Source organism: Saimiri boliviensis, chromosome 19 (genome assembly GCF_048565385.1).
Source record: "Saimiri boliviensis isolate mSaiBol1 chromosome 19, mSaiBol1.pri, whole genome shotgun sequence".
Lineage (NCBI taxonomy): Eukaryota > Metazoa > Chordata > Mammalia > Primates > Cebidae > Saimiri > Saimiri boliviensis.
Genome location: NC_133467.1, coordinates 296,195 through 311,120, shown reverse-complemented (window position 1 = coordinate 311,120; position 14,926 = coordinate 296,195). Strand labels below are relative to the sequence as shown.

General features: G+C 38.5%; 1 protein-coding gene across 7 annotated transcripts in view; it reads right to left on the bottom strand.

The window, feature by feature from the left end:
* KCNT2 (potassium sodium-activated channel subfamily T member 2) overlaps positions 1 to 14,926 on the bottom strand; it is a 436,518-nt gene that overhangs the window by 373,854 nt on the left and 47,738 nt on the right. For 2 of the 7 annotated variants that reach the window (XM_074389699.1, XM_074389705.1), the window contains exon 1: positions 13,431 to 13,894. The exons of 1 other annotated variant lie outside the window; for it this stretch is intronic. In XM_074389699.1, coding sequence (XP_074245800.1) covers positions 13,431 to 13,525 — 95 coding nt within the window. In that variant the 5' untranslated portion in view covers positions 13,526 to 13,894. Of the gene's footprint in view, positions 1 to 6; positions 13,371 to 13,430; positions 13,895 to 14,926 lie in introns of those variants that run through there. 4 more of the 7 variants (XM_074389702.1, XM_003938147.4, XM_074389700.1 and 1 more) reach the window with 3 other exon arrangements.

The following is a 14,926-nucleotide window of genomic DNA, read 5'->3' as shown; positions in this document are numbered from 1 at the left end:
ACCTACCTGAGTATGAGACGGACTTGATCATGTACAACACCTCCACATGCCCCTTGGAAAATGGCACTGCTGGCTGTCAAGCAGATTGATGGTTTTTACTGAGCAGTTCCCTACGTAAATTTCAGAATTCACTTTAACAGTCATTTGAACTGTCACAGTACGAATTATGGACTGAAGCACATTCTGCTTTGCTATTTCCACAGGAAAGCTCCTTGTGAATATTAAATTAGATGTGGGAAAGACATTTTCAAGTCAAATATCTTAAACTTCAAAACCTAGGCTTAGAACAAGCATTAAAAACTATTCTGTTTCTAAGGGTGATACAATTTTTAATTTAAATAAGTCCTTATTTTTATTATAATAATGCACATATGTATATATGTGGTACCCTATGTATTCATAGCTGTGACTTACTACTTTTCCTTTTGGCAATATCTTCCTTATATTACAGAATTAAAATTCTTGGAGTCTTTGTATAGACTACTTGTGTTAAATAACGTAGGAGAATCCAAAATCAATTAAAGACTAGAAATTTATGTTACACCTTCAAAAATATAAGCATAAATATAAAACAAAATAATGGCACAGAATTTATGAAGTAATCAGAGAGATTTCACAATGTCATTAATAACTCTGGCATTGCATCCAATTTAGAGTCTGGTGATGAAAGGCGGCTGACATGATACCAGCCTCAGATCATGATATGACACAAGCAAAGTCACTGAAGCAGGTATCAGCTTGTGAAAAGAGGGATGATTTCTGTGAATAAATAGATTAAATTTCAAAAAGCATTTTACGAAGAAAAGTCAATAAAGAGCTTTGAAAGTTGAGCTGAGCAGTTTAAATTTCAAATAAATAGCATTAACAACATATCATAGGTTTTAAATGTGAACATGATATGGTAAAATCATGTTTAAGAAGACTACGATGAAAATGCATGGGTTGACTGAGGCTCAAGTTAAGTACTGAAGATTACTGGAGATAGGGTGCATAAAACAGATCTGGAAGAATTAAGTATGCTGGCAAGTGCCGCAGTAATTTAAGTAAGATAGGATGAAATTGTACCAAGAAAGAATAGGTGGCGCTTACTCAATATCTATTTAAGGAAGTAATTTGAAAAAATAATAGAAAACCACTGTAAATTTTTGAAATGGAGAATTGAAATTATATTGATATTAATGATTTAATTGATATTAATGAATTAATGATATTAATTCACTATAATTGAAATACTTATGATATTAACGGTGACAGATAAATTAAAAAGCTGCACTACTTTGAGGTTATTCATATAATATCCATTATTTAGCAACCAGAAGTTGGCTACATTAGTGATGTGCTTTATATATATTTCTATCTATGTATATATAAACAGTTATCCCTTGGTATTTAGAGGACACTGGTTCTAGGACCCCTGGGGATACTAAAACCTACAAATGCTCAAATCTCTAATATAAAATGACACAGTGTTTGCATATACTCCTATCAAGTATAAATCTAGATTACTTATAATACCTAGTACAATGTAAATGCTATGTAGTCAATAGTTGCAATGCTGCACTGGCTTTTTATTTGTATTTTTTGTAGTAGTTTCTTGTTGTTGTTTTTTTCTTTTTTTCTTTTTTTGAGATGTAGTTTCACTCTTGTTACCCAGGCTGGAGTGCAATGGCTCGATCTCGGCTCACTGCAACCTCCGCCTCCTGGGTTCAAGCAATTCTCCTGCCTCAGCCTCCCGAGTAGCTGGGACTACAGGCATGTGCCACCATGCCCAGCTAATTTTTGTATTTTTAGTAGAGACCGGGTTTCACAATGTTGACCAGGATGTTCTCAATCTCCTGACCTAGTGATCCACCCGCCTCGGCCTCCCAAAGTGCTGGGATTATAGGCGTGTGCCAAGTAGTTTTTTTAATATTTACTTTTATTTCAATAGTTTTTGGGGTACAGGTAGTTTTTGGTTATGTGGATAAGTGCTTTAGTGGTGATTTCTGATATTTCAGTGCACCCATCACCTGAGCAGTGAACACTATACACAATATATAGTCTCTTATCCCTCACCCTCCCTTCCAACCTTCCCCGCTGAGCCCCCGAAGTCCATTGTATTATTCTTATGCCTTTGCATCCTCATAGCTTAGCTTCCACTTAAAAGTGAGAACATACGATGTTTGGTTTGCCATTCCTGAGTTATTTCACTTAGAATAATGGCCCCCAGCTCCATCCAAGTTGCTCCAAAGACATTATTTTGTTCCTTGTTATGTTATACATATAGAGAGAGAGACAATTCTCAAAATAAGATGCACAAACAGCCAACAAACATGATAAAATGCTCAACATCACTAATTATCAGGCAAATGCAAATTAGAACCAAAATGTGGTACCACCTTACTCCTACAAGAATGGCCATGATTATGAAGTCAAAAAACAATAAGTGTTGGCATGGATGTGGTGAAAAGGGAATGCTTTTACACTGCTGGTGGGAATATTAATTACTACAGCCACTGTGGAAAACAGTATGGAGATTCCTTAAAACATTAAAAGTTGAACTACCATTTGATCTAGCAATCACACTACTGGGTACCTACCCAAAGGAAAAGAAGTCCCTTTTCACCACATCCATGCCAACATTTATTGTTTTTTGACTTCATAATCATGGATTATGAAGAGCCACCCCACCCAACCCTTACAAAGTCTTAATGGAACATTAAATTGCATATTCACTTTGGGAACTTGTGGAAAAAGAAAATGAATTAATTAATCCAACATAGGTAAAGAGGCAAGAATAAACACAATTCAGACTTGCGTTTTAGTTAGAATTCTAGTACTCTCCATCAAAGAACAGCCATTCTATTACAGCATCTATTGACTACATTTCCATATCAGGTTCTCAACAAAGAATATACCTTCAATCTCTTTGCACCTTTATTATTAATCAATGCCATCTATACTTAAAAAAAAGGTTTTTAAGGAAGATTATATGAAAGACATAATCCATCAGTAACCTCATGTGTTTTGTTGTTGTTGTTTTTTTGTCCTAGGGGATATGCCTGAAATATCTGGGTGTGTCCCGTAGATCTACTTTAAGTGAATAATTCTCTCTAGTTATATCTGTACCAGGTAGTGAGAATGTAATAAGTCTTATGAAATTTGCTATTTTATGATAAGAGACTAAATAAGGATACTTGTACACTAACTAATCAAAGATTCACCAGAGAAATTTCCTTTAAATTTGAGCCCCAAGGCAAGTTGTGTTTCTCCTTAACTACTAGTTCTTACGAAACTGATCACGCCCTCTTCTTTGCTCTGGCTAACTTTGCAACCATCTCCAGTAAATACAAAGAAATTCATGGAATTCATACTATGTACCAACTCTACATACACCTAACTTGGTTTTTTTCCTTATTATCTTTTCATTCTGTTGTCCTTTCTATTTATTCTACGCTATTGAATCAATTTCTGTGAACCACTGCAAATCCTCTTTAGAACAGGCAAAACACAGTAATAAGTAGGTCTAAGTGCTAAGCTAAGCCCTAAATCAAGTAACTTCACCTTACAATACGTAAATTTCATAACATCTCTGCATAATGTTTTCATTGTCACCAGTACAGCGTTGAGAAAAAAATCAATTTCACATAGGTACAAATACTTTAGGAAATAGAAGTATAAACAGGAAATCCTAAAGTCCTACTGAGAAAAATATTGACACACACACAAAAAAAAACCCACCTAGCTATACAAAAAAAAAAAAAAAAGAAAGAAAGAAAGAAAGAAATTCATTGTGGATTAACTAAAGTAGCAAAGAAATGGATGACCCTGGCCAATGCATCCCAAATGGACATTTTAAAACAGTCTTAGTAAGTTAACTATTTGATCTTACATGATGCCTTTTTGATTGATACATGCTCAGGATTCATTTATTATTCACCTGCTTTTTCATATTAACCGTTCTGCTAAACAACTGTTTTTATTTTGTTCCTGAGATACTAATTACCTTTACCCTGCTTCAATCAATCAATCAACAGTAACCTACACCCCCATACACACACAAATAAAACTGTCGCCTTAGTTTGTTTTGAGAATTTTTCATTTCATTCTACTTTCTCCAAACTGTCAAAGAACTATGCTCTACATCTAGAGAAAAAAAAAAGGTTTTCTTTCAGAAAACAGGACCAACTTCAAAAATTTCCTAACATTTATTTTGAGCAAATCAAAGTAACATTGGCCTAAGGGCATACAAGAACCGCATAATTTTTCAAACTCCAAAAGCCTTTAAATTTGTAGGCATTTTATTCTTCCTATTACTTAAATAGCATTAAATCACATTTGTGTATGTTGTAAACATTGTGAGTGAGCATAATAATTAGATTCTAGTTACCTCTTACAGGTTATGTGACTTGGAACAAGTTATGTATTTCTGTACCTTGGGTGATTCATTTGTAAAATGGAAAAAATAACAATTTCTCAGAATTGGAATAAAGATTAAATAAAGTAATACATGTAACATGCCTAGAAAAATGTTTGACACATGCTAAACAGTTGGTAAATGTTCTCTGATGTTACAATAAATACCAAATTCAGTATTATCAGACATTTTCACTTTATCTTCTGCATTTTTATTGGAAATTGATGAAACAGCACATAAACTCCTTTGAGCAGAGAAAGGTAAGAAATAGAAACAAACTACTGAAAGCTTCCATCTATAATTTGCCCATGTAATCACCACATGGTGTGGCAGTGAGGGAAGTCATTACCATCACTCCTTAATGGAACCTGTGCAGCTTGCTGATCACCCTATCTGATCCCTAGGGGACAGAGTAGTTTCAGTTTTTGACAGACTTGAGACAGCAGGCTCTCCATTATTAAACTAGACATCTGGCCCTGTTGTTAACAACTAGTTGTTTGTAATATGTGGACAATCTACACGTTTTCCCACAGGGAGTTAAATGAGGTTGAAATGTGTTAATCCGCTTGTATCCCTATTCACACGGTGATTTACAAGATGGGCTAAGGGTGCCCTTGTAATAACAATTCATCATTATGACTCTGTGTAAGTCCAGTGCAAGAAAGCCAAGAACAAGCAGTTTGCTATTCCTTAGATTTACTGTTTCCTGGCTTTATATGCCAAGTCCATTTCTTAATCATAGTTACATACTGCGAAAATTGGAAGTAATACAACTCTGAATTCAAGGAATGCATACACAGAGGGATATGATTCTCATCCTTTAAAGCTGTGGGATAATTGCAGTAGTGCCGAGACTACTAAAGCACTGACTGGAAGAGAGGGTACACCTAAGACTCTAAAGAGGAAAGAGGTCAAAAAGTTGGAGATGTACTGCCAGCGATTGTCCCTACACATCAGCCACGCTTGACAATTGGGTTTGTTTGTTTTCCTTCACTGCTTCTATTTCTCAGAGAAAAATGAAGATAAATACGTTCAATCCAAGGCATAATTTTGGAGAGAAGTCTCACTGTCCTTGGTCTCCCTCTTTTGTTGACTATCTTCTCCTTCACATCCAAGAGCATATTTTTCCCTATTTCTTTCAGGAGACTAAGGCTTTCCAGGTTCTCACCTCTTTACCTCCAAACTCCAAAGCCACCTCCACTTCCCAGTCAAGAGAGACAAATAAGGCTAATACCACTGGTGCACTAACTTATTTACATTAACGATTTATTTTCCCAAGTATGTGCAGTGGTTCCTCCTTACTTTGAAATTATACTACATTTAAGACCTTACGTATGAGTCAGCTTGTTCTGGTTGTACCTAGTTATTAAGGAGTCAAGTTCAGAAATTTCTATTCACTCCTCTACTTTTATATGACCAGTTACAGAGAATCTAACGTCATTTTATGGTGTTTTGTGGCCTCCATGGAGCATACTTTTCTACTAATCTGCTGTAAGCATGTACATGATCACTCTTTTTTTTTTTTTTTTTTTTTTTTTTTTGAGACAGAGTTTCGCTCTTGTTACCCAGGCTAAAACAATCATTTAATAGTGACAACTTTTCTGATATTATGTATTATGTCACTGTAGTTTTCTGTATTAAACACTCTTGTAATAAAAACAAAAACTTTGTGCTCTTAGGAGCTGAGGTTTCTTCTCATGCCTTGCAGCTAGCCACTCCCATCTCTCCAGCTTGCAGCTTTGTTTATGTGTATTTGGCCTCATAACTTGTCACAGCCTCTGGGTATTGGTGGACCCTAAGCCACTGGGATATTTCATTACATGCCTCTCATGTAGAAGAGTGATCATGTGGCTGGGCGCAGTGGCTCAAGCCTGTAATCCCAGCACTTTGGGAGGCCGAGGCGAGAGGCGAGTGGATCACGAGGTCAAGAGATCGAGACCATCCTGGTCAACAAGGTGAAACCCCGTCTCTACTAAAAATACAAAAAATTACCTAGGCATGGTGGCACGTGCCTGTAATCCCAGCTACTCAGGAGGCTGAGGCAGGAGAATTGCCCGAACCCAGGAGGCGGAGGTTGCCGTGAGCCGAGATCGCGCTTTTCAGCGCGACACCGGCCTTTCAGGCAAGCTGCTCCTTAGCATGAAATATTATTTTCCCATTTAATCTGTTAACATCTTCTCATCCTTAGACCTTAATCTCAGTACATTTCTTTGAAAATTTTCCCCAGACCACCATCTCATCTGCCATACTAGACTCATCTTCAATCATGCTCTCTCATGACATTGTGAAATTCTCCTTTATAGCCTAGCACAACTGTAAGTTTATGTATGTATTTTTAAATATAATATCTGTTTCCACTACTGTAAAATCAGTCACATCTGAACTACGTCTGTTTTGCTCACAATTTTATCCCTAGTACTTAGTTTGTTTCTTGATAATTAGTAGGTGTTAAATGTCTGTGAAAGAATGATGCCAATGCTATTAAGAGTTTCTACAGGCTATTATTTAAATTTTGAAAGGATAAAGACCAATATATCCACAATTGTCAGAAGTTTCTGTAGGGAGACGTTATTTAGCAAAAATAGAAATGGTTCTACTGATATAGTGATTATTTTAATCTGCTTATTATGATGGTGTTTCACCAATTTTATAGCAATCATACCAATTTCTCTGACCCTGCATATTAGCCTACCTCATTTTTTTTAAGATTTGCCACGTGAGATTACAAAACAATATAAAAGATAAATTGCCCCATACTGTATTTTTATTCCTAAATATTTTATCTAGAAGTCTTATTTCTTTGGTAATATGTCTGACATTTATATCCAACATAATCTCAAAAAGAAGTTCAGCAGCTGACTAACTTCTGTTACTTAAATTACAACTAGATTGCTGATGATTAGATCTCTGTGAAAAGGATTTTCTTCTATGACCCATTAAAAAATCCCATATCCAATCAAGGATTGTCAAAGAGTAAAAATAATTGTCTTTCTGGATCATTATTTATTGTTTTCATTGCTTTGGCAGAGAAAATTTTAATTACAAATTTAAAACTCAAAAAAAAGGATTTGTTTAAAAGACATCTTGATGGGGCTGGGCACGGTGGCTCAAGTCTGTAATCCCAGCACTTTGGGAGGCGGAGGCGGGTGGATCACAAGGTCAAGAGATCAAGACCATCCTGGTCAACATGGTGAAACCCCGTGTCTACTAAAAATACAAAAAAAATTAACTGGGCATGGTGGCACGTGCCTGTCTGTAATCCCAGCTACTCAGGAGGCTGAGGCAGGAGAATTACCTGAACCCAGGAGGCAGAGGTTGCGGTGAGCCAAGATCGCGCCATTGCACTCCAGCCTGGGTAACAAGAGCAAAACTCCGTCTCAAAAAAAAAACTAAAACAAACAAACAAAAAAGACATCTTGCTGAAGGATATTGCTTAACATTAAATATTGCTCAGAAAAAGGGCAAGTTAACTTAATTTCAAATTGTAAGTATGTAAAGCAATTGGTTAAGTTTCACTGTAAAAAATAATTGCTTTTTGCTTTATTTTCTAAAGATAACTTAGACAAGCATGGTGCATAATAAATAATACGACATTGGCAATACATAAATACTCTAATAAAAACAGATGACCCATCAATGACAAAATGATTGATTGCTATGGTCTCAATGTTGGTGTCCCCACAAAATTCACATACCGGAACATAATTCTGAATGTGATGGTATTCAGAAGTGGAGCCCCAGGGAAGTGATTAAGTCATTTGAAGAAGTACTCCTAATACATAACCAAATACAGAAAGTGGATATATGATAGCTGTTAAATTGAATCAAACCTTAAAAATAAAGTATCAGTAATTCAAAAAGCCACATTTCAATTTATAAGAGTTGGCCAAAAAAAAAGCACTACATGTGTTTCATATAAAATACTGATGTCTGAATTCCTAGTAACGATTGAAAAACAGTAATTATTAAATAATATATTTTTCTCAGTATTTTAAGTATTACCCTATATAGTTTCTAATTTTCTATTGCCTTCTTTGTGGATATTTTTATTATAGTTGTTAAGAAACACAGGATTGTCTAAACTCTTTCTAACAATAAATGCTTAAATCATTTTTGTAGATATTTTATCTGCATATTGAATTAGGCATTATGCATAGTTGATTCCACTATCTTCTTATACAGTAAAAATAAAGTTGCATTCCTTTTAATAGCACTAGAAAATTTTAAATTGTCTTAACTAAACTGAACTTAGAATAAATATTTTATAATAAATGGCTGCTTTTCAAAATAATATATAATTCACTACGGAGTAAAAAATTGCTAATTAAAAAAATGTTTTATATGCCAATCCAAAACCCATTCTCACAACTGAATTTGATTATGTAAAGCAATATATTTTGTAGTGTATATATATTACACATATTCCAAATGCTATTGATATATTTTTGTTTTTGAAAATACCTCTTTAACTGTTAATTGATTGACTTGTACTATATCCAAATCATTTAACGTTTTAACTACAATGCATTAGGTGACTTGCTTGAATTACTTCTAAAGGCCGCCTATAAAATAAAAAGATAAACTTGAAATTGCTGGATTTTCAACAAGTCACCTGAGTATTGAAAACTAGAATGGTCTTAATTAAATAAATGACCTTCTCTTCTATGGCCACAACTGAGAATTTTCCATTAACAGTAATTGGAATTGTGACCATTTATTCACATTAAGTGCACTGTGTTCCAAAGTTTAAAATTACTAAATCATGATGAAAGAGGAGACAGTATAACTGTCTGACAACTTTTAAAACCTGTAACTTATCAGTCTTTAACTGCAGGAGAACACTCTAAATCTTTATTGTTTTGTGAATCATAGAAATATTAAAACAGAAAACAGGCTTGGAGCAGCGGCTCACACCTATAATCCCAGCACTTTGGGAGGCCAAGGCAGAAGAATGGCTTGGTGCCAAGAGCTGAATATTGAATACTGAATACCTTGAGCCATCTCTAGTATGTAACTTCAGCTACTTTATTGTCAAGCAAATGCTGAATATCCTTTCTACAAATGGTACAAAATTTTCTTGACAGTCTTAAAACAGAAATTCTATAAGGGCATTATCATAACATAAACAATACTGTCAATATTCTGGGGGGAATTAACCTCTTATATCTGTGACCACCTCCAGACCAAGCACTATTTCATATTCCTTTCTATATTTGTCCCAAACCCTAACATAATGGGGCTCTGAGACATAGCAAGCATTCAAGTATTAGCTGAATGAATAAATGGCCATTAAAGGCAGATCACAAAAACCACCTGAATGAGATTTTTGGTTTTTACTCAGAATGCCAAACAAGTGTGTGTGTGTCATATATATAAAAGACATCTCTACACATAAGCAATACTCTCATTTAGCAACTCTCAGATTTATTTTATGGCCTCACAGTAGTGTTATCCATGTGCTAAATTCTCTGCACTGCTGTGTCTAACCCTATTCCCATATGTCCGACTCAGAAAAGGATATCAGAATGCAAATGAGAGAGAAGCAATTATCTAAGGATGGCATTAAAATAATACGCACATATATATATATATTCATTACATATAATATGCATTATTCATCACATATTTGTAATATATGATGCATTACATAATATACAATTTTTAGCATACAATATACAATATTATACACATTACAAAAGCAATGCAGATCTGTTACCTATACACTATTTACATGTACATTATGCCAGTATATGCGTATGTGGTTTTACCTACACAAAAGGTGGCACAATATAAATGCGGGTGACCTACTTATCCAAATTTGGTTCACAGAAAATCTATGGTATGGAATACAAAATTCCTATGTCATAAAAGGCCCATCAATATTATGTCTTTAACAACACCCATTTGAGCATCTATCATATGCTTCATTTATTTTCATATACCAGTCAGCTATGACCTAAAATGGAAATTCTTAAACTGACGAGCAAGGTAGAAAGTGTTTACATTCCCACATTTGGAACACAATTCCCCCATAATTATAAGGATGTAACTCTCTAGATCCAGAAGACAGCTATCTTGATTCAGATTCTCCAAGAAAGTGACTTTGTGATAGGATTGCAACAAAAACACTTTATTTGGGAATTGATCACAAATAAAATACCAGGAGGGAAGGAGAGGGCCAGAAGCCAATAAAGTTTGCAGTATTAAGCCAGTTATCACTGCAAGCAAGTACAGCTCAGTCCCCTTGGACATGGTGTAGAACATGCTCCAGAATTATCCAAGCTAAGGAACAAGGAAGCTAAAGAGTTGATTCAACAACAGCCTATTTACTCAGTGACACTCTAGCTTGTTCTCCAAGCAGGACTGGTGTGCTCCTGAGGCTGGTGGTGGGGAGGAAACCTCATGCAGGAGGTGTTCAAAGAAAGTTGCTTTGAGAATACGGGCAGAACACTAAATGTATCTGTTGTTGGAAATGATCTGCCTACTCCCACATGAAAGAGTGCTTCCTGTTCAACTCTTTAGGAATTGAGTCCAGGAAGATAAAACTGGGTAGCATCAGATTGCTCTTCAGGCTTAATTGCAAAGAGGAATTTGTCACCATATTAAAGACAAAGAAGACGACTTTACCTACTACATATTAGCTTAGGATTCTAAAAATGGAAAAAAAAAAAAAAAAAAAGATTGCAAACAGCAAATCAGAAGTGAAGAAGGGAACAAATATTTAATGAGCACCTAAACCATGCTAGGTGTTGTAAATTATTCTTATAAATTCAAATAAATTAAGTGAAAAAAACTTAAGAATTTCTTCAGGGATTTAAATAACAATGAACTGAACTGAAGAGTCATCTTTACACAGATAAGATATAATATCCAAGACAAGTATTTAATTTCCCAAAATTTCAGTTTCCTTGTGCCTAACATAATTACCTGTATTCAGAGTTTGTCTGGGGATTAAGATAACATATCTCATAGGTAAAAGCACTTAGCAGTACTTAGTTCCAACTACAAGTTAGTTCTGTCTGTGCCTCTCCATCCTTCCCACTGTCACAGTTTTATAAGGTAGATAGTATTATTCCCATTATAAAAAAATAAGATTGCTGAATATCATAATGGCTGAAGAACTTTCCCAAGACTACTCAGCTAGTGAAGGAAACAGCCAAGGACTCAAGTGTGGGTTTCTCTGATTCCAAGGATCTTGCCTTCAAAGATTAAAAACAAATGGAACCAAAACCAAAAATTAATTTTCCACGAAGCCACGAAATTAGCCAAATCTTTAAAAATGGTTTAATGATTGTTTTAAATGTTTAATATTTTGGTAGTAAAAGTGGCCTGCTTTGTAAGTTAAAGTTGGGCTAGCATAAGCTTTTAATATAACATAAAATTTTAACAATTCTGCAAAACTTTTTTAATATACCAGTGATTCATTTAGGCACGTTCAACTAACCAAAATTCTTAAATACTAAAATATTTCTGCATCATACTTAGAAAAATGAGGGCAACCACATGAAAATTTACATCTTAGATATATTTAAAAACAAACAAACATACATTACCATCGCTATAACCAACGTATGTGTTTTTATGTGTTCAATCCATCTCAAACTTTCTACAAAGAGGGTATCTATTCTATATAATGATCCTGAGGTCCTGAACTAAATATATATTCAGTCACTATGAACGTCATGCTACATTTGATAAGCCATTTACACAAGCTAATACACTTTATCTCAATGTCAATTCATATTACAAATTCACTTAAAAATTATTTTCTTTACCTTCAGTTTATCCAAACACTTTACAAGAATACTGAGAATTGGTATTACTTCTTTAAATTTTTAGCCAATATATGTGGTTTTGCCTAAATAAGAGGCTGAATCAAAATATTCTCTACAAAACATGCATCTCCCTTTAAATTACTAATATGAGACCAGACAAGATGCCCATAATTGATACTCAAGATAAAATCCTCAGTGTGTAGAGACAGGAGTTGGTATTGGGAGCTGTAAAGATGAGGAAAAGAAACAGTGTACTGGCCAGCGGTCATTGAGGAGGGGATTTTGGATTGGACCAATAATGGATCTTTTATATAATTAAATAGAACATCAATACCAAACTAAGGAAACATTTCAACTAGTAAGTATACACGTATTACTGTAAAACAAAGAAATGTGGCATGTGATATATGAGATGACTATTCCAGAAAACATTAAATGCACTGAAATAAAAAATGCGCTATTTAAACAATGAGACAGAAATAGAGGGAGAAATTTCAGAAGTTTGTGCAAAGCAGTAATACTATAAATAAAACACATAAATGATATGTTGCTAACAATAAATATTCCACTTTTGAAACTTAGTTGTAATTTTGGGACATATATACTGTTTCAGTTAAAAATATACTACTTATAAAAATGTTGTATCATGCTATACAAACACCATTACTCATAATGGTAAGAGTGACCTGTTCAAAGTGAATACATTCGAATGCAATGGTTGCCGTTATCACTAACTACCTGTTACATATTTAAACCAGTGGTCTACCTAAAACATCAAATGTTTAAACAGCATAAAATTTTCAATGGCAAGTAGACACCTACTCAAGGCAACACAGACAAGTAGTAGGTAAATAGATGCAGGAGATTTTAAGTTTCTAATGCGCTTTTTCAAACAACTTGGATGCAATTTTTAGTTTGATTAACCACCCCTAAGGAAGAAACGCAAATTTTTTGGAACTGACAGTGCATACCACTTGCGTGTACGGTACCTCTGATACCAGCCTTACACACATCCTAGAAAAGCACACACAGACAAAAGAATAATGCACTCGCCAAATGAGTGCAATAAATGCACTGCAAGCGTAAGAAAAGTGCCAAGAAAGAGAGTTCCTCATCTACGGCAACAGTTCCACAGAGTCAAAATGGAGAGACAAATCAGCGTCCTCGCACTCCTCCCCCAGCCTCCGTCCCCCTCGGCCCTCCCATTTCCCTCTCTTTTCCAGCAGCACGGGCTGGGCAAGCCCGGGCACGCCGCTCACCTGTCGTCGTTCTGCCATCCTTGGTCCCCCAGCAGCAAGTCTCGAAACCTGTACCTGGGAGGCAGAGGGGGCACTTCGCTCTCCAGGTCAACCATCCTTCCTCAAAGAGTGGGAACATCAAACGACAAATGGAGGAGAGCCGGGAGACAGCGAGCGAGCGCTGCGGAGGCCGAGGGGGCCGCAGGGAGGGTCGGCCGCGCCGGAAGCCGGGGCTGCCGAGGGGCCGGCGCGCGCCCGGAGCGGGTGCGGGGATGCTGCAGACCCAGCCCGGGAGCGCAAGTCTGGCTCCGACGGGCCCGGCGCTGCCAAGGAACCGCCCCCGGCTCGGCGCCGCCTCTGGTCCCCAGGACTAGGGGGAGGCGGTATAAAAAGTTACTTCGCCGAAGCAGGCGCGCGGCGCCTCGCGGGCGGGGCGGGCTGGCGGCGAGCGCCGGACGGGGAGCACCTTCGCTCACGGCGGGGGCGGCTCCCTCGGGCGGGCTCGCAGCTGCGCCGCCCGGGCCGGCGGGAGGCGCGGGGGGTGGGCTCCGGCCCCCGGCGCGGCCAACCCGCCGCTCCCCTCGGTCTCCCGGCGCGCGGGAGCCGGCGGCGCAGCCAATGAGGCGCCCCCTCATTAGCATAGCACGTGACGGCGCGGGCGCCCCGGGGACGGCCAATGGGGGCCGCCGAGGCGCGGCCCGCGGGGCTGCAGACCCTGCCCCGGCGTCCGGAAGCCGCCGGCGCCCTCGCCCGCGGTGCGGGTGGGCGGGGTGGCAGATGGCACGTTTCTGGGAGGGGAATCCCCGCTCTCGGCCCCGGGAGAACCCCGTTTCTTCCTCACATTCTGAAAGAAGGGAGGTGTTTCCCTGAATTCGGGGGGAAAATGAAGGGCCACCTTAGGCCGCCGAAGAGAAGCGTTTAGATGACAGGGAAAGCGCCGCGAAACGCGCTGAGGGCCACGCAGCAGTGAGGCGCTGCGGCTGGTGCCGGTGCCGGTGCCGCTGCTCCTGCGGCTGCTGCCGGTGCTGGTGCTGGTGCTGGTGCGGCTGGTGCCGGTGCCGGTGCTGGTGCTGCGGCTGGTGCGGCTGGTGCAGGTGCCGGTGCTGGTGCCGGTGCTGCCGCGAGCCGCCGTGCGCTTCGGCCCGCCCCTGTCAGCGGTTCGCACCCGGCAGAAGTGAGCCCGCAGACCAGGGTCTGTTTCCCAGGGGGACCCCGCCGCGCAGCGCGGCTCACCGTTCGGCCTCCGAGTCTGCCCGCACCGAACGCTGACCGCGGCCAGCCCGGCCAGCACCGACCCGCGGCCTCTGCGCTCGCTCGGGAGCCTCTGGCCTGAGTGGAGGAACACGCGTGTTCCTTGATGGTGGGGGTCAAGGAAGACACCGAAAATGAACTGCGCCTTCTGCACTCATGTGCAGCCTGCTTTAGGAGAGGGAAAAAATGCGAAGCAAGCAGAGAGAATACTCTAAGCAGAGGCAGAGTGATTTTTCAGAATACTTGACTTATCCAGAAAATAGTGG